Source organism: Grammomys surdaster, unplaced genomic scaffold (genome assembly GCF_004785775.1).
Source record: "Grammomys surdaster isolate TR1022 unplaced genomic scaffold, NIH_TR_1.0 958, whole genome shotgun sequence".
In the NCBI taxonomy this organism is placed as follows: Eukaryota; Metazoa; Chordata; class Mammalia; order Rodentia; family Muridae; genus Grammomys; species Grammomys surdaster.
Window position 1 is genome coordinate 6844436 of NW_021605377.1, and position 22887 is coordinate 6867322.

The 22887-nt window shown below is 38.3% G+C and overlaps 1 protein-coding gene across 2 annotated transcripts in view; it reads left to right on the forward strand.

The window, feature by feature from the left end:
* Window positions 1–22887, forward strand: part of Eea1 (early endosome antigen 1) — a 116017-nt gene that overhangs the window by 21948 nt on the left and 71182 nt on the right. For both annotated transcript variants that reach the window (XM_028783097.1, XM_028783099.1), the window contains exon 2: window positions 13885–13977. In XM_028783097.1, coding sequence (XP_028638930.1) covers window positions 13885–13977 — 93 coding nt within the window. The remainder of the gene's footprint in view (window positions 1–13884; window positions 13978–22887) is intronic.

A 22887-nucleotide genomic window follows, 5' to 3' on the forward strand; every position in this document is an offset into this window, starting at 1 on the left:
ACACACACAGGACTTAGAGCCTCCAGCTGTGCCCTCCTCGTCAGGCACACACAGTTAGATACACTTCTCCAGAGGAAAACGATAAACAGCAAAAGTAAAAGTAGTGAAAAATAAATTTTAAAAACATAGCATAATATAAAATTTTTAATTTTCTGTCATTTAATATATAAGACACAGTGGTATTAATTAAATTCACATTGCCGCATAATCATTTCCGTTATTCATTGGTAGAACCTTCTCATCTTCATGTGAAACTCCGTGCTGATAAAACAGTAACTTCCCAGTCCTCCCTTGTCTCCCCCGCACTGGCAACCACCACTCCACTATTGCATTCTTGCCACCAGTGAACGACAGCTGTTCTCTGTAAGTACAGACATGCAGAATTATTCTTCTATGTCTGACTTCTTTCATGCAGCATGATGCTTTTCACTCCATGTCAAAAAATGTTTCAAAACTTTCTTCGGCATAAAACCTGAATAATAATAAACCTTAGTGTACACTGTATTTTGCTTCTTTACCCATCCATGGTTGCTTCTACCTTTTAGCTGTTTCCTGCAGTGCTGCAGTGAATCCTGGTATATTAAAATCTGTTTGAGGATTCTTGTTTTCTTGATCCAAGCTGGTCTGGATCTCTGGGTTCCTCTGCCTTGTGAGTGTTAGGATTATAGGCATGAGCCACTGTACCTGTCCTGTTTACATTGGTTAGATTCTTTGAAAAATTTTTTTTAAATACATAAAGATGTTATTAACTCACCTAACCAAATATAACTCCCCACTCCTGGAATGGCAATGAATGGAGGTGAATGAAAGTTTTGATTAACTTTAAGCAATCTGGAAAATTCATTGTGTGATTCTTAGGAAGCCCTAGTAATGTAGGTGTGGTAGTATGTGATATAAAATTAGATTTCTCTTTAATAGGCCAAGTGAGAAGATGACAGTTTGAACTGAGGTAGTGTATTGGCCAAGTAGCGAAGGAAAGGCAGACTCCAAATTCATGGAGGCATTTGAATTAGCTTGGTAATTAGATGTGGAAGTTACTGGAGAAAGAGGAAATTGCTAAGGATGATAGCTTGGATTTCCCAGGATTACTGTTATTATAGGTTTGTAGTCTAGATAAGGAATGTAGATAGGGAAAAGGTTTGCCAGAAAAGACAATAAATTTGGTTTTGATGAGCTGCATTTTTTTTTTCTTGATGGCCTGGGACTCACTGTGTGCTCTGTGCTGGCCTTGAATTTTTGGCAGTTCTCTTGCTCTGCCTTTCATATGCTGGGATTGCAAATGTGAGCCACTGGAATACCCAGCGGAGAGCTGCCTTAGAAGTGCTCGCCAGGCACTCAGATAGGGACACTTAGAAGGACAGGAAAATAAAAATTTGAAGGATATCTGTGGTCTGGATTATAGTTTTAATAAATGGAATCACCCAAAGAGTATGTAAGGAGCTGTGTAGTTAAGTATGGAAACTGCCCGGAAACTCTTGCCTTGTTTTGCATGGAAGTAATGCTCTGTCTCCAGAATCCAAACTAGCCCACTAAACGTTGTACTTCTATTTGATGGTGGTGGTGGTGGGGGCAGCAGGTACAATGACCTTAGAAGAACTATGTCTGCATGCCCCACACTTGTGGACTCCTAAAAACTTCACTGAGGTAGAAGGCCCTTGAATTTTGGTTGGATTTATTTTTCATCCTCTGATGTGTATATTTGTTACCAATAAGTCCAGAGTGATTATTTTTTCCTTCTCACTTGGCCCAGTCAACATAATGTTATCAATATAGTGGACCAGTGTGAAATTTTGTGTAAGCAACAGATGATCAAGATCCATAAATTATGATACAAGGCTGGAGAGTTAATATATCCTTGAAGTAAAACTGTAAAAGTATACTGTTGGCCTTGGCAACTGAAAGCATATTGCTTCTTTCTTATGGTTCTTATGGACAGGTACCTAGGGCATTTGCTAGATCAATAGCTGTATACCATGTATCAGGAGGCATGCTAATTAAGTAAGGATAACACAGCTGCAAATTGGAGTCACTGCTTGATTAAGTTTTCAATAGTCAACTGTCATTCTCCATTATCTATCCAATTCCTGAGCTGGCCAGATAGGAGAGTTAAAGGGAGGTCTGGTGGGGACCACCATCCCTGCATCTTTTAAGTCTTTGATGCTAGCAGTAATTTCTGCATTTCTTCTGGGGATCTGATAATATCTTTGGCTTACTATTTTCCCGGCAACTACAATAACCCTCACTCTACAGGTCAGGGAACCAATGTGGGGATTCTGCCAACTTGTAAGTATATCACCTCAATTGTGTATTCTGGGACTGGGAAAATAACTACCAGATGAGTTTGAGGACCCACTAGACCTGTGAGTTGGACTTCAGCCAAAACTTCATTAGTCACCTCAACTCCAGAAACCCCAACTTTAACTGTAGGGCTGTCATGCTTCTTGGGGTCTCCTGGAATCAGCAGTGTCAATTATGAACCAGTACCCAATAAACCCCAGAAAGTCTGAGTTTCCTTGCCCACAGTATACAGTTACTCTTGTAAAAGTCCTTAGATTCCTCTGGGGAAGGATTAGAAAAAGACTAGCAGTAAAACTCTTAGGTATTTTTTTTAAATCAAGGTTCTTCCTCAGGGGACCCTGGCAGTCCCATCTTTCACTGGGTTCTTGGTCTGCAAACTAGCTCAAGTCTAGAAATCAGTTCATAGGGCAAGATTCTCTCTTACCCTTATCCAGTGTAGCTTTTCTTTCATTTGCTTGAGAATTGTTGTTGTGGTGGTTGTTTATATAGATCAAACAGGAATGCAGTAGACTTCTTACCTATTTTATGCCTGGAAACACCATGACTGATTAGCCAGTACCAAGGTCCACACGTGTCATGCCACCATAACATTCACTTTGCTTGCGCTGATGGGTCAGGGCACTACTTTGCCTATGCTGCCCATTACAATAACTACAGTCACTTTGCCTTTTCAGTTCTGTGCTATCACCTGACCTCTGCTACTCCAGGGCCCAGTTAAACCCATGACATTTAGTTCATCCAACTGAACAGAAGCATCTCTGACTCTAAGGTCTGACACCAGGAAAAGGGCGATGATAAATCTCTTCACATGTGCTGGTGCCTCAGTCACTATTGGCCTTTTCATGAAGTTGTGTTATTCAAAATGTACCTTTTCACTTCATCCCTATGTGTCAAGCTTTTGGCTCTTTTTTTTTTTTTTAAGATTTTATTTATTTTATGTATATGAGTACACTGTAACTGTCTTCAGACACACCAGAAGAGGGCATCAGATCCCATTACAGACGGTTGTGAGCCACCATGTGGTTGCTGGAATTGAACTCAGGACCTCAGGAAGATGAGTCAGTGCTCTTAACTGCTGAGTCATTTCTCCGGCCCCCTAGCCTTTGGCTCTTAATAATAGGAAGAGAGTCATACAGCTACATGATATACTACTGATGATGTATTTAATATTGTCTTAGGATTTTTATTGCTGTGAAGAGACACTGTGATCATGACAATTCTCATAAAGGAAAACATTTAATAGTGAGGTTTAGTTCATTATCATCATGGCAGGAAACATGGAGGCAAACAGATAGACATGCTGCTGGGGAGGTGGCTGGAAAGTCTACATCTAGAGCTGTTGGCAGCAGGAAGAGAAAGAGAGGCACTAGGCCTGGATTGAGCATTTGAAACTTTAAATCCTGTCTCCAGGGACACACTTCCTCCAACAAGGCCACACCTCCTAATCCTTTCAAATACTGCCACCCTTATAGTGAGTGCATAAGAGTAAAATTATGGGGACCATTTTCATTCAGACTATCACGCTGTGTATAGTAGATGTATTTTCAAGCTTCTCTAATTTATAAAATGTTTTTAATTAGCTTTTTCTCTTTATTGATTTCTTTCATTTTCTATTTCTTTCTTGATTTCCTTCCTTGTCCCAGTCTCAACCCTTTTTGAGACAGGGTCTCACTAGGTAGCTCTGCCTGGCCTATATATGTACACCAGGATTGACTTGAAGCCACAGAGATCTGTTTACCTTTGCCTCCAGAGTTTTAGTATTAGAGGCATGTGCCACTGTGCCTAGCCTAATTAGTTTTTATGGTGGAATGATGAAGAAATATAAGTAGCAAGATTATTGCTAAAAGTTATATCTTCTAAGAGATCCTTATGTCATTTAATTTATTTTTTAAAGATTTACTTACTTTATGTGTGGGAGTGTTTTGTTTGCATATATATTTGCGCACTATGTGTGTATCTGGTGCTTGAGGGTGCCAGAGGTGGTGTCCAGTCCCCTGAAACTAGTTCCAGACAGTGGTGAGCTGCCATGTGGCTGCTTGGAATTACATCTGGGTCCTGTGAAGAAGCAGAGGCCTTGAGCCATGAGTTTCTGTTTTTTATAGAACACTCAACCTCAGATGTTTTGCTACAGCCCAGGTTACTAATTCATTCATAAAGTGGCCATCATGACTTAATCAGCCCCTAAATATCCTAACTTTGACCTCATCGTAAAGTTCAACATACAAATTTTCAGCATATTATTTAGACCACAGTAATATCTGTGTTTTTCTAAGATTTTTTTCTTTTCAAAGTTGAAACTGTATTGTGAGCATGCTTACCTTTTTGTGAGGTTAGTCTTTCATTAACTTGGCTTTTGCGGGTTTACTTGGTTCTTTAAGATGATATGGGTTGTGAATTTGCTGCATTCATCTTTTCTGCATGATAAACAGTGTTGTAGTTACCATTTCAGTCAGTTTCTTTGCTTCCAAAGTAGGCGAGACCTTACCCAGGCAGTTCTGCATCAGGCAGTTCTGTATCTTTACTAGTAATGCAGACTGTAATGTGACTTAAGGATTTCCCACTCAAGAGCTTGCTTTTCTCTGCTTGATAATTCTCTAGTGTAGAATCATCCACAGAGTTAGGGGTGCTGTATGGGGACCTAGGAAAATGTGACTCAGAATCACCAGCTACTAGAAAAGCTTTTCTTATTTATCTATAAAATATTTGTATCAGGGCTGGAGAGATGGCTCAGTGGTTAAGAGCACTGACTGTACTTCCAGAGGTCCTGAGTTCAAATCCCAGCAACCACATGGTGGCTCACAACCATCTGTAATGAGATCTAATGCCCTCCTCTGGTCTGTCTGAAGACAACTACAGTGTATTCATAGATAGTAAATAAATAAGTCTTTAAAAAAATATTTGTATCATATACCTACATACTACTAGATACTTGTTTCACTTCTGTCAGCTCTTTGTTATTAGATGAAGATTTTCCATTGTGTTTGGAAGCTGTAGCTTTGGTTTATTTTTTTTATGATAACTGCCAACCTACACAGCAGCCAGAGAAAGAGTCTCCACAGAATCTCCATCATTTCTCTGGGAGTAGAATAATATTGCAGCGGCAGTAAGTTACTGTAGTAAACTATAAACATGTTCAAACAGGTAGAGAACAAAGAAAGAATTTTAAAGGCAAAAGTGACTAGAGAGATTACATAAGATAGTTTGAAATAAGAATCATTGGGTACAAAGATTAGTAACAAATGTAATGTCAGTCCATGTTGCTGGGCAGATGTTCATGCAGAAGTATTTTTTTGTTTGTATGTGTAAAGCCATACTGATCTCTGTTTAAACCCTTTGAGATAGTCACCACTAGTTGTGTGGGAATTTTTCTTTAGTAATCTCACAGCTTTATTTTTTCTTAGGGTTCATATAAATGATTCCATTTTGATTCTTGTTACTTTCTCATTCCAGTGCTAGTATGATTCTGACGTGCAGATTATGTATGTGTATTTTGCAGTGTTTGGACCTTAAACATGCTTAGGCAAGCACTCTACTGTAAGGTCTAGATAAAATATTAAGACCTAGATGACATGTTGAGGCATAGGTAACTGTTACCTGGCTAGCCTGCCATTTTGTGCTGTTACTAATATTATACAGAAACTTTCTTACATGTTGTTTATGCTGTTACTAGGAAACTTTTTCATGCCCAAGTTGATTACATATTCTGTTATGTTCTGTGCCCTTGGACATCAGTCACGAGAGAAGTCAGTAGAACTGTTTTGTATAGTTACCTACAAAAGGCTTGGATCCAAACCAGCCACCCAATAGCACTTCCTGTGCTTGTATATAAGCTTGTACAGTATTTGCCTTTATAAGCTGCCCCTGGGATAGACCCCAACATAAGTGAGATACCTGCATCAATATAAGAAACTATTTGGAGTAAGACTTCCATTTTGAGTAGGGGTGGAGTAAAGTTTAAATTTCCAAGAGCTCCCTGGGAACTGACATCCTACTCGGCAGAAAGAGACATGTATGTAGGTAGCTGACATCCTGGTTGGCAAGTAAGACATGAATGTTAGACAAGGCAAGTCTGCTGCCACAGCTGAATACCCCAACCAGTGAGAGCAGGATAAGTGTATAACAAATACATTTCCTAAGGAAATCCCCTGTCCCTAAATCCTGATTGGTGGAATACTTGACACAGATGTTTGTGGATTTTAGGCTTAAAAACTCAGTAGGATCTTAACTCAGTGTCATGGTTCAGCTTCCAAGCCTGAATTGTGACCCTAATTGATCAGTCCTGGGGCATGTGCTCAATAAACTATCCCTGTCTGACTGAGATTGGTGTTCTTGTGGGTTGTGAGGTAACTGCTGGATCCCAACGCTATCCAGATTCTCTAAATTTCATTAAGTAAACAACTAGGCTGAAATAGATGAACGTTTTGTTTTGAAGGGAACCTCTGCTTTAACCTTTCAGGACCTTTCAGTTCCTTTTAGGTGCTATGTGCAGTAGATAATGATAATAGCTCCGTTTCTTTTTGGCCGACAAAGTGCTGATTTTTGTTTTGTTTTGTTTGTTTATGTTTTTCAAGTTTGTGTTTAACTGAAAGCAGTTTTGCAGGAACTAATGTTGCATTATCTTCGTTTTTAGCAATACCACCCAACTGTATATTATTAACAATCTAGGATATTCTGTATATTTTAGTTGTTATTTGTTTAAATATTATAAATGCTTTTGTTTCCTAATTGCAGTTATTGATGTTATTTATAGGAAATGTATGATTGGGATTTCCAGTAATAGAAGTGACAGCAGCTTGATTCTTGATTTGTGGTTAGCCCTTTTCACTTTCACCTTAAGTTGGCCTTGCATTTACTCTGTTGGTAAAGCAGGCCTTGAACTTGGGAGAGTCCTGCCTTATTATCAGGTCCAGCATGAGGTGATAATTGACGCTTCCTAATTGTTGCAGATTAGGGACTAGGTGTATTACAGGGATGAGTCTGGCTGCTGGACATGGCAGGCTGGATGGTAAAGTGAAAAGGTGTTGAAAGGAAGGGAACTTTAATGGGAAAGCTGCTCAATGAGGAGATAGAGCTCTTGTTACTTGGTACAGAATTAGCCAAGAAGCTGATTTAACGCTGGTGCTCATGGGGCAGTTAATTGCTTTTTCTTAGCACGTGGGCCAGATGAGGCTTGTCTGATTCATATTGCCTAGTCATGAGATAAGTTTTAGTCTTACAGATTTCTAGAACAAAGATCATGTCCCCAGGCTATGCTTGTCACTTGCTAGCATGCTCACTGTGCAGTTACATATTATACAAGAGGTAGGCTAGAGTGGCTAGCTGCCCTGAGGCTCTCTTGCTGATTGCTAAATTAACAACAACACCCATAATTCTTTTGCATCATTTGTCAGAAAAGCTAACCAAAGATTCTTGTTTGGAACTTTGAGCTACACTTCCAACCTCAGGATGAGGAGGAGCTAGAGGTTGAGTTATCACCAATGGCAGTGATTTAGTCAGTCATGCTTAAATAGTGGAAGTTTGGAGAATGTTTCAGTTATTGAACACTTCCATTACTTGGTAAGGAGGCATATTCCAAATTCTCCGAGACAAGAATGCCTTTGCTCATGATTCATCCAGATCTTCCCTTGAACCCCTCTTCCCGTGGCTGTTCATTTGTATCCTTTATAGTAAAAATAAACCAAATGTTTCTCTGGGTTCTTTAAGCTCTTATAACAAGTTACTGAACCAGAGACTGGGTTGTGGGACCCCTTGACTAATGGTCAATGGACAGAAGTTTGGATAACTCTGGGATTTGTTTCTTGGAGATGCTATCAGAAAGTGGATGGGAAATCGTATGAAACAGATCCTTTAATCTGTGCGGTTTGCAGAATACCCAGCAGTGCCAGATTTTAATAAGCTGTAGGATGTGGCATCGGCATCCAGAGCGAATAGAACCTTGGTTATAGAAAGCCTACCCAGTTGGCTTCAATCAGTAGTGAATAGGAACATAGTTTTATTTTTTTCTTAGTCTATTTGTGTTAATGATAGATGTTTGTCAACTGTAATTATCTGAACCTTTTTATCAGGCTCGTTTTGGAAGGAATTATCTTTAAAAGGCTTTCAAAAGCATTGCAACAGTGCTAGTAACATGTTGGAAAGAAATAGGTAAATGGTCTTTAAAATCATATTAACCCACTCTTTGGGTAAAATGGAAGAAAGAAAATAATACCTTAACATGAAGATCGTAATCTTACATGATTACCTTTTAATTTCTTTGTGTTTATATTTTTATATCATTGAAGCTATGACATATAAACTTGGTACTTTATGCCTTTTATAAATTCAGAATTATATCTATTGTTGTTTCTATAATCTTTATGTCAGTTTTTAAAATTTTAATCATATCTGTTTTGAACACAATCAAGAATAAAAAACATGAAAGTTTTCATTTTTATAGATAATTCACTGTATGGAATGTTCTTTCTCTGGCCCCTAGAAAAGTTTTAATCAAACTTCAAGCACAAACATTGAGTGGACTTAGAGTGTTAAAGTTTCTGTTTATGACAAAGAGCAGTAGCATTGTCCACTTTCTCAGTTCCCAGTGGGTCAATCTTCTTTCTGTTTACCATCTTGTGTGACACTTTTGGTCCTCAGTGAAGAATGTGATTGCAGTTATCTGTTTTTGGTCCTAGAAACCTGTATAATTGTTCTTTGTTTTTTATTTTTGATGATTTGAATTCTTGTTTTGAAAGCAGTTTTTTCTTTTTAATATTTCAAAGTCTTTGCATTATTGACTTGTATTTGGAACAGAATTGTCTAGTTTCTTCTTTTTACTCTTAAGTGCTATTTGGATCAGAGTTCTGAACATACTTCTTTCCTTGGGACCTCTGCTGACTTTAACCTCCTTATTCCATCTCTCAGCCTCCCAAAGTGCTAGTATGACAGGCATGTGTGCATCACTAAACCTGGTTTTTGAGTATGTCATTGTTGGAAAGATTCTTAAATTACCTTTTGGATGAGTTACATTGACACAAAATAGAAAGTTTAAAGCTTGAAAATTATACTTTAATTGTAAATATTTCATGGGCAGTCAGTGAATACAGTAAAGACATACTCTGAATAAGTTTAGAAAGTTTTGGAAAGCTAGGTTTTGAAAAGTTTAAAGAGACTATAGCGATCAAGGCCTATTCTATTCCTTCATTGTACCAGGAAATCAAAGATTCCCAAGAGCACGTCCCACTACCACAATTTTTGAGCCAAATTTAAAGCAAGCTTTATTAAATACTGTTCAGGATGATGGACATCAGCTAGGTCCATACCCAGGATTCCCAGAGAATGGCTGCAAATTATATTAGTCTGGTGCTTATAAAGGCAAACCCCACAAGGCCTTGCCTGCTTTTGTCCAATCAGGGGCAAACATACATTCTGATGTACTTCCTGTCTATATACCTCTAGCCTATGTGTGATCAGGCACATCCTGTACAGTTGTGGCAACCAACCTTGTTTATAGAAGTGAAAACATGTGGCTTGTTTTCTTATATGATCAGTATCCTCTAGCATTCCAGGATGTTATCTGTCCTTGGGCAAGTGAGGCTTCCAGGATAGAGCCATTTTTGTTTTATAGATCTCTTAAACACAGTCATTTCAATGTAAAGCACAACTTTAGCCCTCACACAAAAAGAGCAATCTGAGGATTCTACTTCTGAAAAATATCTAACTCTTTTTCATAAGTTCAGAGTAGAAGAAATCTTAAATCAATATATCATTGTTTTCATGATGATTAAGGGATAGGTCATTGGGTCATTGGAAAGGGTCAAGGTAGTGCTTCACTTTTGACCCCCCCCCCCCAATTTTCTGTTTCTGTAAAGCTGTTTGATATCAGTGTAGTAGATAAAAACACAAAAGTCCCAACCTCAAACAAAACCTTCGGTGACAAAGACTAGGAATCACCAATCTTTTTCCCAATACATGTCACTGAAGACTTGGGCCTATTATCAAGTATTCAAGTTATAGAGGGTAAATTTCATCAATGGGAGAACACTCCTCTGAAGACAAGTTTGGGATCATCATTAGAACCATTTGGAAAATCACCTGTCATAGGGCTGAGGTTTCAGAAGAGCCTGTTGTGTCTCAGTCCAGACAAAAACACAGATATCTCAGAAAGGTCATAAAGACAAAAAGAAGGAGATAAGCAGGAAGAGAGAACGAGTTCAGGCCTACGGCCACTCTCGCCCCACTACTCCAGTGCTGCCTTAGCTGTCTCTGCAGAGTGAAGACTGTAGATTCAAATCTGACCCCACTCTCTACTCAGGAAGATGATCCCTACTTTTGCCCAAGGACAGATTACAAAGCATCACGATGAAGTGTCAGTGTGACACATCAGAAATATCAGATCGAGTCCTGTGGCCTTTCAAAAGTCTTAGACTCTCTCTTTGAAGTGACATCATTGTCATCAGTACCACTCTATTTTGGTCATTCCCTAAACTATATTTAGCTGACTTTCTCAGGGTAATTTCCCAGTAGAAAGTGTAGCCTTCACACTGAGGACAAAGTTTTAAGACCTAGCCTGCTGAACCCTGTGGGCAGAAAGAAACTGAAGATTTCAAATGGAGTAGATATAGATATCCTTTGTGTTTAGTTTTATAGTTTTTTCAGTATGCTATTGTTTCTACTAGTTGAGTTATTTTGTCAAAGAAATGACTGTTTTTATTCTGAGAAATAAGCCTGAGGAGAAATTGAACGCAGAGTGACTTGGAAGCTGTTAACTCTGCCCTACCCTGTGGTGGAATGAGCTCCTTACTTCCTTTCTGTATGTTTTACGTGCCCTGCTTGCCTGACTTATTTGGAAGGTCCACACATAGTCATCATTTTGGATAGCATGTCTTGGTACTAATGATTAAATGGGTACACCTTATATCTAGCTCCTCTCTTTTATCTTTGGCCAGAGAGTAGCTTTTACATATTTCCTCTTCAACATTTTTTTCACAATTCTGTTTTTCCTCAGTCAGCTGGATAGGCCTCAGTAGCAACTCTTCTTGTATGGTCCACTTCTGCCCCCTCTGTTGGAAAGAACACTGGCTTCATCCTTTATGCCATCGTCAGGATGTTCTTTTGAGTTGGGCTTCTTCCAGCAATCTGTGTTAAAACAATAGTTGTACACAAGATGATGTATGTTTCTTCTTTGTCATTCTTTAGCCAGACCCTTGAACACTTTCTGAGGATACTAACAAAGATAAATACAGGGTGAATATCTCCTTTTGGAAATGCTTGGAACTGAAAAGGTTTCAGGTTTCAGATGTGCTTGTATGTAAATGAAGTATCTTGGAGAGAATGAAGCCTAGGCATGAAATGAGTTTACACTTTATATACACAGTCTACAGTTAAACTGAAGGCAGTTTTGTATATTATTTTAAATAATTTGTGTGTAGAGTAGTTCTTGTGAAATTTTATACTTTTTCCTTGCTATTCTTTTAAATTTCTCTTTAAATAGAATCTAATTCTTCCTGCCTTAGCCTCCCCATTGCTGGAATTACAGGCTTGTAACACCAAGTCTGGTGAATTTCATACTTGTATCATGTTGGTACTCAAAAAGTGTAAGATTTTAGAACATACCAGGTTTTAACACTAGGAATGTTCATCTTGTATTTTTTTTAAAATTCAAAGCCATTCAGTTTCCTCGGTGTTCATTATACTTATTTTATGTGTATGAATGTCTGCATATATATATGTGGACTGCATGTGTGGGTGATGCCTGTGGCGTTACACATGGCTGAGAGCTACTATGTAGGTGCTGGGAACTGAACCCTAGTTCTCTGCGAGAGTAGTAAGTGCTCTTATCTGCTGAGCTGTTTCTCCAGCTCCAGTTTCCCTATTGTTATCCTGGTGTATTTGATTAATCTCTTCCCAGAATAGAAAAGAAAAATTTAATGTTATGTACTAGTTTGAGTGACTGTGTTTAAGAAGAGTGCGGGAATTTCCTTGTGACTTTAATTACCTGTTGTCATTTCCCATTTAATTACCTATTGTCCCATTTTATATAAAAGCAAAAACTAAATAAACATGTGAAGTATAAAAATAAGGAAATAGGAAGGAATGTGGACTGATTAGTTTTATTTTATGTATAAATTACAATAACAAAAACAAAAGCTGAGGAAAGCTAACACCTAAGCCCCTTGTAATTGTGACTTGCTATAGTAATCATTATTTGCATTTTGAAATATTTCTGTTCAATGTTGTTATATAGATCTTATATAATTATAATACATATGCATAAGCATTTATAAAGTAAGAATATTATGTGTGCACACATACACACATACACACATGCACAGACATGGAGGGGAAATCTGAAATGTTACTGAGGCTGATCTGTAAGTTGCTGTAATCCTGCCTCAGCCTCTTGTGTGCTGTGATTTCAGCTATGTGCCACCATTCCTGCTATCTTATACTATCTCATTTAATTTTCAGATTGACAGGAATTCACTCCTGATTTGGTATTTAGATCAAATATATACTGATCATGTACAATATATAAGAAAGGAAATAAGAAGGAATATGGACTATTTGGTTTGTCTTATTTTAAGTATAATATTTTAAAATACAAAAGTATTTTTGTGTGTTGAAGCAAACATGTAGTTAATTGTTTTTAATCTTGAGTACTTATACATTTCCATAGAGATTTTTAAGAAAGAAGCTGTACTGATCAGTGATTCAGAACCTTATGGTTCCAATGAAACCTTTTCCTCTATTTATTAGTTATTTGGCTTTGGCAGGTTTCTTAGCCTCTGATCCTTCTTTCAGACTAAAGTGGGAAGCATGTAGTGTGTGTACATATATGTGTGTGTGCATATATCTCTATATATCTCTATATATGAAGACAATTATCAAGTAGGTCTTGTGCTTTGAATCTTGTTTTAAAGCATTTTACTAGATTTCAAGTCCATTTACGTGTAGGTATTAATAGATATCAGAGTAGCAGTGTTAGAGGATAAATGCTGCTGGACTTATGAAATGTGTGCTTGGTGGTATCTTAGCATGTGTCAGAGGTAGACTGACAGCCATTGGCCTGGATGGTAGATGAATGGAGCGGTGAGTAGATGATGTGGGTCGCAGTTTTCTCTGCTCTTGTACTTCCCAGTTCATGCAGGAAGCAGCAATGTAACAGGAATCAGCAGATCAGCATTTCAGTACTGCATCAGTTTTGGTTTTTATGTTTCTTTATTTCCTTGGGTTTTTTTGTTGTTATTTTGGTGGTGGCTATTACATTGTGTCATAAGCAAGTCATTTAGCTGCTTCACATGTTTTCTCTGTAGGGACAAAATGTTTTACCTGTCTCAGAGATAGCATTGGGATTAAATATGCTTCATGAAAGTGCATTATATTTAAAAAGAATAAAAATTGAAAATGCTCATAGTGATCCTGCTATGTACAGAATGAATGTCAGTATTCTGTAAGGGCCACTGTTGGTACTGCTGACTATCATGAAGACACTTACTTTTCTTGTGTGACATTGTTTATGTTGTTGTACATATGAATGTAAGTTTATGAATGTATCAATACATTATATTAATATAGTACATTAACTTTGATTTCTCTTTCCTGTTTCAGACTCCTGGGAGAGTTGGCTCTCAGGGTTCTGATTTAGATTCATCAGCAACTCCTATAAATACCGTGGATGTCAATAATGAAAGTTCTTCAGAGGTATGCAAACTTAATAGAGAATAAAACTCACTGTTGTTTAATGGAAATTAGCAAATATAGTAATGTTTGGAAACAAATTATGTTCATAGGGAAAAGTCTCATAAAGTATATTATTACAATGTGATTTTGAGTTATCTTTATAAAAGCCTACCATGTTTGGTTATAAGATTGAGAAACTGTATATTAAGATTGAAAATTAATACTACCAGTTTGTCTTTTATGTCATCATCTCAATTTAATGAAGAATGAAGAATATTTTAATCTTTTGTATATGTGTGGCCTGTTATAAAACTGTTAACTATTACATTATGTGTCACATTTTTCTGGTATTTTCTGATTTTGCTTATGACCTGTTAAATTTTACTTTATCTTTGTCAACTTACTAAAAACTAGTAGAAATGTAAATAAGCTTAAAATTTCAATTACAAAGCCTTTTAAGTTGTATTACTACTTTTATTTTTAAGATGTATTTGCTCATTATAGAAAAAGAAGACATAAAGAAAACCTATGTCTATGTCACTCAGTGGTAAAACCCTTAAATGCTAGGATAATCCTACAAGTCCAGGAGCGAAGCAAGGTGCCTGCTGTCCACAGTCCTACTAAATATCACAACAGTGCATATGCTGCCGTGCTGTCTGCTCCCTACCTTCTCCCTCCCCCTTTCCTTTGAATGAATCTTGCCATTGCAGAATGCTTTTTCTACATGCATTGACATGTTGATACGACTTTTCTCCTGTGTTCTGTGATACATTACATCACTTAAAATAATATTGCTATACCTTTGTATTCTTAGGGAAAATTCACTTGATAATGATGTTATCACTATTTTAATATATTGTTAGATTTTACTTGTTAATTTTTTGAAGATGTTTACCTATGTTCATGATACTGATTCACTTTTGTTGGAGACAAATCTGACTCTCTACCCCTAGCTGGCCTTGTATTTGCTATATAAGCAGTAAAAAACCAAAACATTCTCAAAGTGTACCAGGATAGATATGGGTGTTACTGAGAAAAATCAGCAGGAAGTGGGGAGTAGAACATCTTCTGTGTAGCTCTAGTTTTAAGATTTGTGGTGGTTTGAATATGCTTGGCCCATGGGAGGTGGCACTAGTAGGAGGTGTTGCCTTGTGGTAGGTGTGGCCTTGGTGGAGAAAATGTGTCGCTGTGGGGGTGGGCTTTGAGGTCCTATGCTTTGCCTTGGGTGGAAGAGAGTTTCTTTCTGGTCCCTTTGGATCAAGATTAGAATTCTCAGCTTATTTTCCAGCCCCATGTCTCCCTGCACACTGCCATGCTTCCTACCATTATGATAATGGACTAAACCTCTGAAACTGTTAGCCAGCCCTAATTAAAGGTTTGCCTTTATAAAAGTTGCCTTGCTCGTGGTGTCTCTTCACAGCAATGAAACCCTAACTATGACAGTACTTATCACGGAAGGTTTTTTTCCAGTGGAAAGGATGGTGTTGGCATATCTTAGAACTGAAGAGGGTGAAGAAATGAGCCCAGGCAGTTTCTGAGGCAAGTGATGTAGAACACTGGAAATCTTTGAGCTAAGAGCATGTCTGGCATGGTGAAAACAAGCTAGGAGGCTAGTGCAGTTCTAGACTACTGAGTGTTTATAGACTGGCTCAGTGGGGTAACCAGGCTCACCTCCTTCAGGCCTCTGAGATGTTAACACACTCAGTGGTTAACTCTCTGTGAGGTAGAGAAGCCTGTGGAGAATCTTGAGCAGGGAAATGATAAGATAACATGCCTGCCATTGAATATTCTGTGCAGCTGCTGTGTTGAAATTATACTTAGTGGGGTAAGGATGGGTACATAGGGGCTCTCTGCTGCAGTATGATGGTAGCTGGGATCAGGGGATGGCAGTGGAGGGGCTGAGACTGGATGGAGGGGTGTTCTAAACATAGGTCCAGTAGAATTATCTAGTCTTGTGAAATGTAATATGATTTCCTTGGTAAGTCTGTAAGCTTCTAGAGAAAGGGGAGTTTGCCTTTTCTGTATTGTTTTCAGCACCTATCCAGTAGCTAGAGCAGAGTGATCATGCAGTTCCGTTTTAATGAGTGATTGAGTGACTGGGCGTGGACATTACCATTGACAGTCATGGCTAGAGTAAAACATACTCTAGACCTTTAGTGGCCAAAAGAAAGCAGAAGTGACAAGAGTCATCTTTTTAAGAAGTGGTGTTCTGTAGTTCTAGTACTTGGGGTGTGGCCATCTGAAAGACAACTGTTTGATCAGTTAAAAGAAAGTGAATTGGTCTTCCTTGTTTTTCCTCCCTGGATAATTTCCTTGTAAGGGACATAAACAAAGGAATAATGGAGTTGGGAGAGAGAGTTCAGCTGGTAAAGCACTTGTAAGGATGATCTGAGTTCCATCAGCAGAGTGTTAAATGAAATGGTTATAATATGTGCTTGTAATTCCAACATTAGGGAGGTAGAGAGAGAGCCCTGGAATATGCTTGACAGACAGCATTGTCTGAGTCTGCATGGTGCATTCTAGGTTAGTGAGAGACCTTGTCTCAAACAAAACAAAACAAAATAAAACAAAACAAAATGATAGGCAGTTTTTGAGCAATGACACCTAAGGTTCTCTTTCAACTTCCACATGTACTTATAAATATATGCATGTGGACCACCCACTCATGTACCACACATGCACCCTCCCACATACATTCGTGCCTCTCTCTCTCTCTCTCTCTCTCTCTCTCTCTCTCTCTCTCTCTCTCTCACACACACACACACACACACACACACACACACACATACACACACACAGTCACATACAGAGAGAATGAGTGGTGATACTAGGAAGTGTTCACTGAATGCCTCCTTTGTACTGGGTAATTTGTGTGTTTTACATGTTGTGTTAGATAGCTTTTCAGCACCTGAAATTAACAAAAGAGGGATGGATGTCTTAGTCAGTGTTGTATTGCCTTTAATTGGGGCTTCCTTATAGGTTCAGCTATTTAGTTCATTATACTCATGGCAGGGAGCATGATGGCATATAGGCAGATGTGGTAGCTGAGCATTCTGTATCCAGATCCACAGGCAGCAATAAGAGAGAGAAATACTGGCCTGGCTTTGGCCCTTGAAACTGCAAAGCCCACCCCTAATGACATACTTCCTTCAACAAGGCCACACCCACTCTAACAAGACCATACCTCCTAATTTCTCTCAAGTACTGCTATTCCCTGATGACCAAATATATGAGCCTATGGGAACCATTCTTGTTCAAACCACCACAAGAAAGAAGGATTTATTTTGGCTTCTGTTTAGTGGTCTCAATCCATGGTTGCTTAGCTCTTTTATTGGGGCTTGTGTAAGATACAACATTGTGTTATGGAGGGCATTACTCAGCAAAGCTGACTACTTCATGGCGTTTAGAATAAGAGACAGAGACAGAGAAACAGGAAGGTACCAAGGACAAATCATACCCACCCCTCTCAGTCTTGCCCCCAGTAACCTACTATTACTTTGATTAGGTCCCAGGGATCCAAGTCTACATTTGTTTTTACAAAAAACTAAGTTCTAACTCTTTGTTCCTACTGTTGTATTTGACTTACTTCGTCCATTATATTCTCAGCTCCTTTATGTTCTTATCCTCTCAATGTTCCTACCTGACAGAATCTTAAGCCATAAATCAGTTTAATAGCCCACATTCCAAAATGTAGACAGTTGTAGACAGTTTTCTGTCATTGTTACTTTTCTATTGTTGTGAGGCAGTACCATGATCAAGGAAACTCTTACAACAGTTTCAGAGTTACAGTTTATTATCATGGCGGCGACCATGGTAGCATGCGGGTAGGCACTGGAACAGTAGCTGAGAGTTGCAGTCTGATGTGTAGGCAAAGACAGAGTGACTGGGCCTGGCATGGGCTTTTGAAATCTGCAAGCCCACCTCCAATGACACATTTCCTCCAACAAGGCCACACCTCTTAATCATTCTAATCCTTCTCAAATAATGCCATTTCCTATGGCTAAGCATTCAAATATATGAGCCTGTGGTAGCCAGAGGATCAGAAAGAAGCATCATGTATTGGGGATTACAGATATGGGAAGGGTGATCTTTACTGAGTGGAACATAGTAAAGACTAAAAATTACTTTGATTAAGATAATTTGTTTGTTGAGAACATAATATCACATAAAGGTTACCTGTCTTACCTGTCAGAAATTTTTTGATCTAAAACCTAACTTGCCAATACTGGGTTTCAGATAATTATGGAAAAGTACCATAAACAAAAAATAATTTAAAATGCATAAAAAGAGTATTTGAACCAAAGCAGCTGGCGACCATACAAACAGGTAAACCAAAGAAAGTTAATTATATGAAGATGGGGACTGACTTTTAAAGTTCTGCTTCAGATATACCTGTTGGAGATTGGTTCTAATGCTTTAATTCAGTTGGGAACCTGTGTTCCCAAACACTAAAGGTCCTTGTCCCCAGTTGGTTTTTGATCAATGAATAAAGATGCCAATGGCTGGGCACAGGGCAGGACCCTTACAGGTGCATGGGCGAGGATGCAGAGAGGAATGGGAATGGAGAGGGTCGCCATGACTTGGGGAAGAAGGATGGGATGCTGGAGGGGCAGGAGAGAAAGCCAGCCACGGGAGACTTGGGGTAAGTGGTCACTGGCCACTTTCCAGATTGGGCTTGGGGTAGCAGGGGAGGTTTAGGAATGCCCAGCCTTTGAGGTAGCCAAGACATTTTAAAAATAAGCTAGTGTGTGTGTGTCTTTCATTTGCGGATCCAAAGATCGCTCCTGGGCGGGTGTATGTGTGCGATCTGTCGGGAGCCAAAGTGGTATAGCAAAAACTCACTGCTTTATAGACCTTTCACCGTTTGCAGATACGCCTTGAATTTCCCTGACCCATACCAAAAAGAGATTGGCTAATTTCTTCCTATAAATGTTTGCATGCTCATGTTTTGTTTTATTAAAACAAGAAACTAAAAACTAAAAGTTGTTATTTCACAGGGTTTCATCTGCCCATTGTGTATGAAAAGATGTGTAACTGCTCTTGACTTGTCGGGACATTACCAGGAAGTGCACACTGAACATGAGACAAGAGGACAGGACCTTCTTAGTGACTCCAGTGTGACTGTGGGTCCTCTGTATTTTGTTTTTGCAGCTTGGTTATGGGTTGCCCAAAATAGCTTTGTTTTCCCCATCTTGGTGTTGGTTCCGGTGTTGGTTCCCTTTTATGCTGTAAGGGACTATGGATTACTTTAATTATGCATGCTTAAGGGAAAGAATCAATAAAGAAAAAGGCTCTTGGGTAGTCTGCTTGGTTTCTCCTATTGTTTCCAGCTTTCTTTTTATGAACTTGTAAATAAATATAAATGCTTTAATATGTTTACATACATTTTGCCATGAAATTTGATATATAAAGTGGTATTTCAGTATTTGTAGGATTATTATCCTTTATTAATGAATTATTAAGACATTCAGGTGAAAACAATTCTTGCATAGAAGGGTTTTGTATCTTAACAGTGTTAGAACCTGAATCTAAGACTGTTTCCATCTTTGTTTTCGCTCTCCAGATCCACTGGAGGTGATGAATGCACATCATCACCCATTGTGGACTGTGAAGCCTGTCTCTAGAGCAGTGCTTCTCAACCTTCCGAGTGTTGCTACTCTTTAACACAGCTCCTCAGGTTGTGACCCCACCATAAGATTATTTCATTGCTACTTCATAACTATAATTCTGTTACAGTTATGAATCTTAATGTAGATATCTGTGTTTTCTGATGGTCTTAGGTGACCCCTGTGAAAGGGTCATTTGACACTCAAGAGGATTGTGACCCACTCGTTGAGAACTGTTGCTCTACAGGGTATGCTGGTGCATATCTAAGGCTGGATGGGCAGAGTATTAGGGGAAATGATTTTTAGGCTGGAAAGAATTTTCCCAATGATTTTGTAATGTGTTTCTTTTTCAAATTTGCTTTTATAAAGGCAAAAAATCCTAAATTTTTTAGTTCCTTAAAAATATAAGAGTATGAAACTTGGTGCTATGAGATGCTAAAAGTATGACTTTTTCTATACTGTAGTCATATATAAGAAAATAGCCCAGCAAGCTCACTTGATGGGATAATGAAGTACTGTACATAGAGGAGATGTTTAAGTTGTTAAGGAGAGAGAAGATGTAGCAGGTACACTAGGAAGTCTCTGGATAGCTGTTGTCTGTGTAGAGGACAGATGGCCGGTTCAGGTGGAGCAGTCTAATAAGAACAGCTAGACTGCAGTGGTATGACACTGGCTAAGCCAGCTGAAGCAAGGCAAGCAAAGATGGAGGCAAAAAGGTCTTAGAGATGCATTTAGTATGTTCTAGTTGTCCAGTAGATGAGTCAGGTTTTCTTCTTTGTATTTAAGTGATAGTGTCAGTCATAGACACTTGACACATAAGAATTTTCCTTATGACTAAAAGGACACTTGGTTCCACAAGAGTACCTTAAGTCAGGGTAAAGTCTTAGCTGCGCTGGATCCAAGAAAGGGCTGCAGAGAACCATCCTTGAGCGAAGAATTGATTGCTTTTAACCTTAAATAAACAAGTTTTTGAAATTTGTTGACAAATTTAGAAAGATATAGTTGTCTATTTTTACCACATTTCTGTTAGTGAATATTTCTCTGCGGTTTATCTATCTAACAACCTTGGTGTCTTGAGTGTAGATTAGAAAAACTAGTCTCTTGTATTTAGATTTAATATCAAACTCTGTGGCTAACAGGTTCATTTGCTTCATCCACGGGTGGTTAGTAGAAGCTAATTATACATTAAAGTGGATATGGTGTTTTAATAACCTTTTTATTACTTTATTTCTATCTGTATAGCACACTGATACTTTTTAGAAATGACTTTTGAAATATTTGAAATATAAAACAAGGTAAAAAGATAGGTTGCAGGAATTAAAGAGTCTTGCTAGAATTAGGAGCGGAAGATACTCGTTGACTTATGCCTATGGTGTTAAGTCATCCCGCAAAGATTTAATACGAGTTAAGAAAGTAGGTAAATATATTTACAAAGATTTATTTTTCTTTGAGCTATGCCAAAATTTAAGTTTTATTTAAATATTCAATATTCACAGGGAAAAATTCATGCATTTGGAGTATTACTTCTAAGGTTTTTTCTTAGGAATGAATCAGGTTTTTTCTGAGATACTAACCTGGAATGTTGAAGCTTTAGGTGCATGATGGCCTGCTTCAGGGTCGTCATTATTCATCTGGTACTCATGGTATCTAGCATCACAACTGGTAATTAAAGGCAACAGTCAAACATCTATGGTTCACACTCATAATCCTAGTGTTCAGGATGCTGTCTGTGAGTTTAATGCCAGCCTGAGCTACAGTGTGAGAATTTGCCTCTACAATAACACAAAGCAACACAAAACTGAAGTTGTAAAGGGTAGATAATGTAATTGGAATGCAGTTTTTCAAGGAACACTATAATTTTCTTACTAGCTAACAGTGGATGTTAGGATACAAATAAGAAATGACAGGCTAAGTATTATTGTTATTCATGTACTATTTTATACCACAGGCATGTAAGCTAGTGTCATATAAAGTTATTGGACAGGCTATAATGCTAACTTAAGCGTAGAGTAGAACCGTTGTGAAATATGGTGGTAGACCCACAGGTAGTTTTAAAGAAAGAGTAGTCCCAGCTACATTATCATAGAAGGTTCTTTTAGAGTTCAAAACTAAAAACCTAAATACATTTGGAGCCTAATTGCATTATTCATTTTCATTCTTATTCTGTCTCTCAGTCTCTCTGTGACGCAAGAGATTGAACTGAGTGTTCTGTGCATGCTAGAAGAGTGTTCTTCACCCATGCCATTTGGCTACTAATAGTGTTAATTCAGTGTGCAGAAAAACTACATTCACACTACCACTTTGAATTTTTGTTCATTTCAGTAGTTTCACAGGATCACTTGCTGAACCCTGCCCTTCACTAGAGTACACTAAAAGCCCTGCTTCCCCCACGAGTGTGCTTCTGTTCCATAGTCCTTCCTACATCTTTGTTGGTGCTTCTGCATTTCCTCAGAGGGCCTGTCTTTTATTTCTATCAGGGAACACTCACTTTTTAGAACCTTATATGAAAATCTCATGTGAGCAATAGTTTGCTTTTTAACAAAATCTCAATTGTTAAATTTTACCAATGAAGGCTCAGGAGCCAGCTGCTGGGGTGAAAGCCTGCCCAGCTGACCTTCCTCCTCAGCCCACATCCCAGCAGCAATGCCTCTCTCACACAGGCTAAGAAAACCTCCTTCACCCGAATGTCCCTCCCTTCTGCTTCCTGTGGGTCTCCCTGTCCATCCTCCTGATGCTCTCTTACTCTTTTTTTCTTAATAAGCCTATATTCACCCCCTGTCAACTGGTTACTTGCTTCTCCTCTTGACCGATGGTTGACTTTATTTAATCTTGTTTACAATATTCAAGCAGAAAGCTCTTGGATTAAAGGTGTGTGCTAAGGCTGAGCCATATTGCAACTAGAAACATTTTTTTTTCCAGTAAACAGCATAATCTTGGGATTCACAGTGTGATCAAATATCCTGCAACATGATATTTACATGAATACATTAATACATACTAGATGAAACTTCAGTACGATAGAGATGAGATACACATGTGATATATATATATATATCATATATATATATATGTTTTATTACGTGTGATGAATTGATACTGCTTCTGTTAATACAGGTCTTTCTATGTATTTACTCTATAGAATTATCTGGCAGTATTTGTCTTTCTATCAGTGAGCTTTGGTTTTGCCATGTATTACATATTTATTGAGAGAGAGAGAGAGAGAGAGAGAGAGAGAGAGAGAGAGAGAGAGAGAGAGAGAGAAACTCTACCTCAAAAAACAAACATCTAGCATCCATATATATCATGCCTGTAACAGAAACTAAAC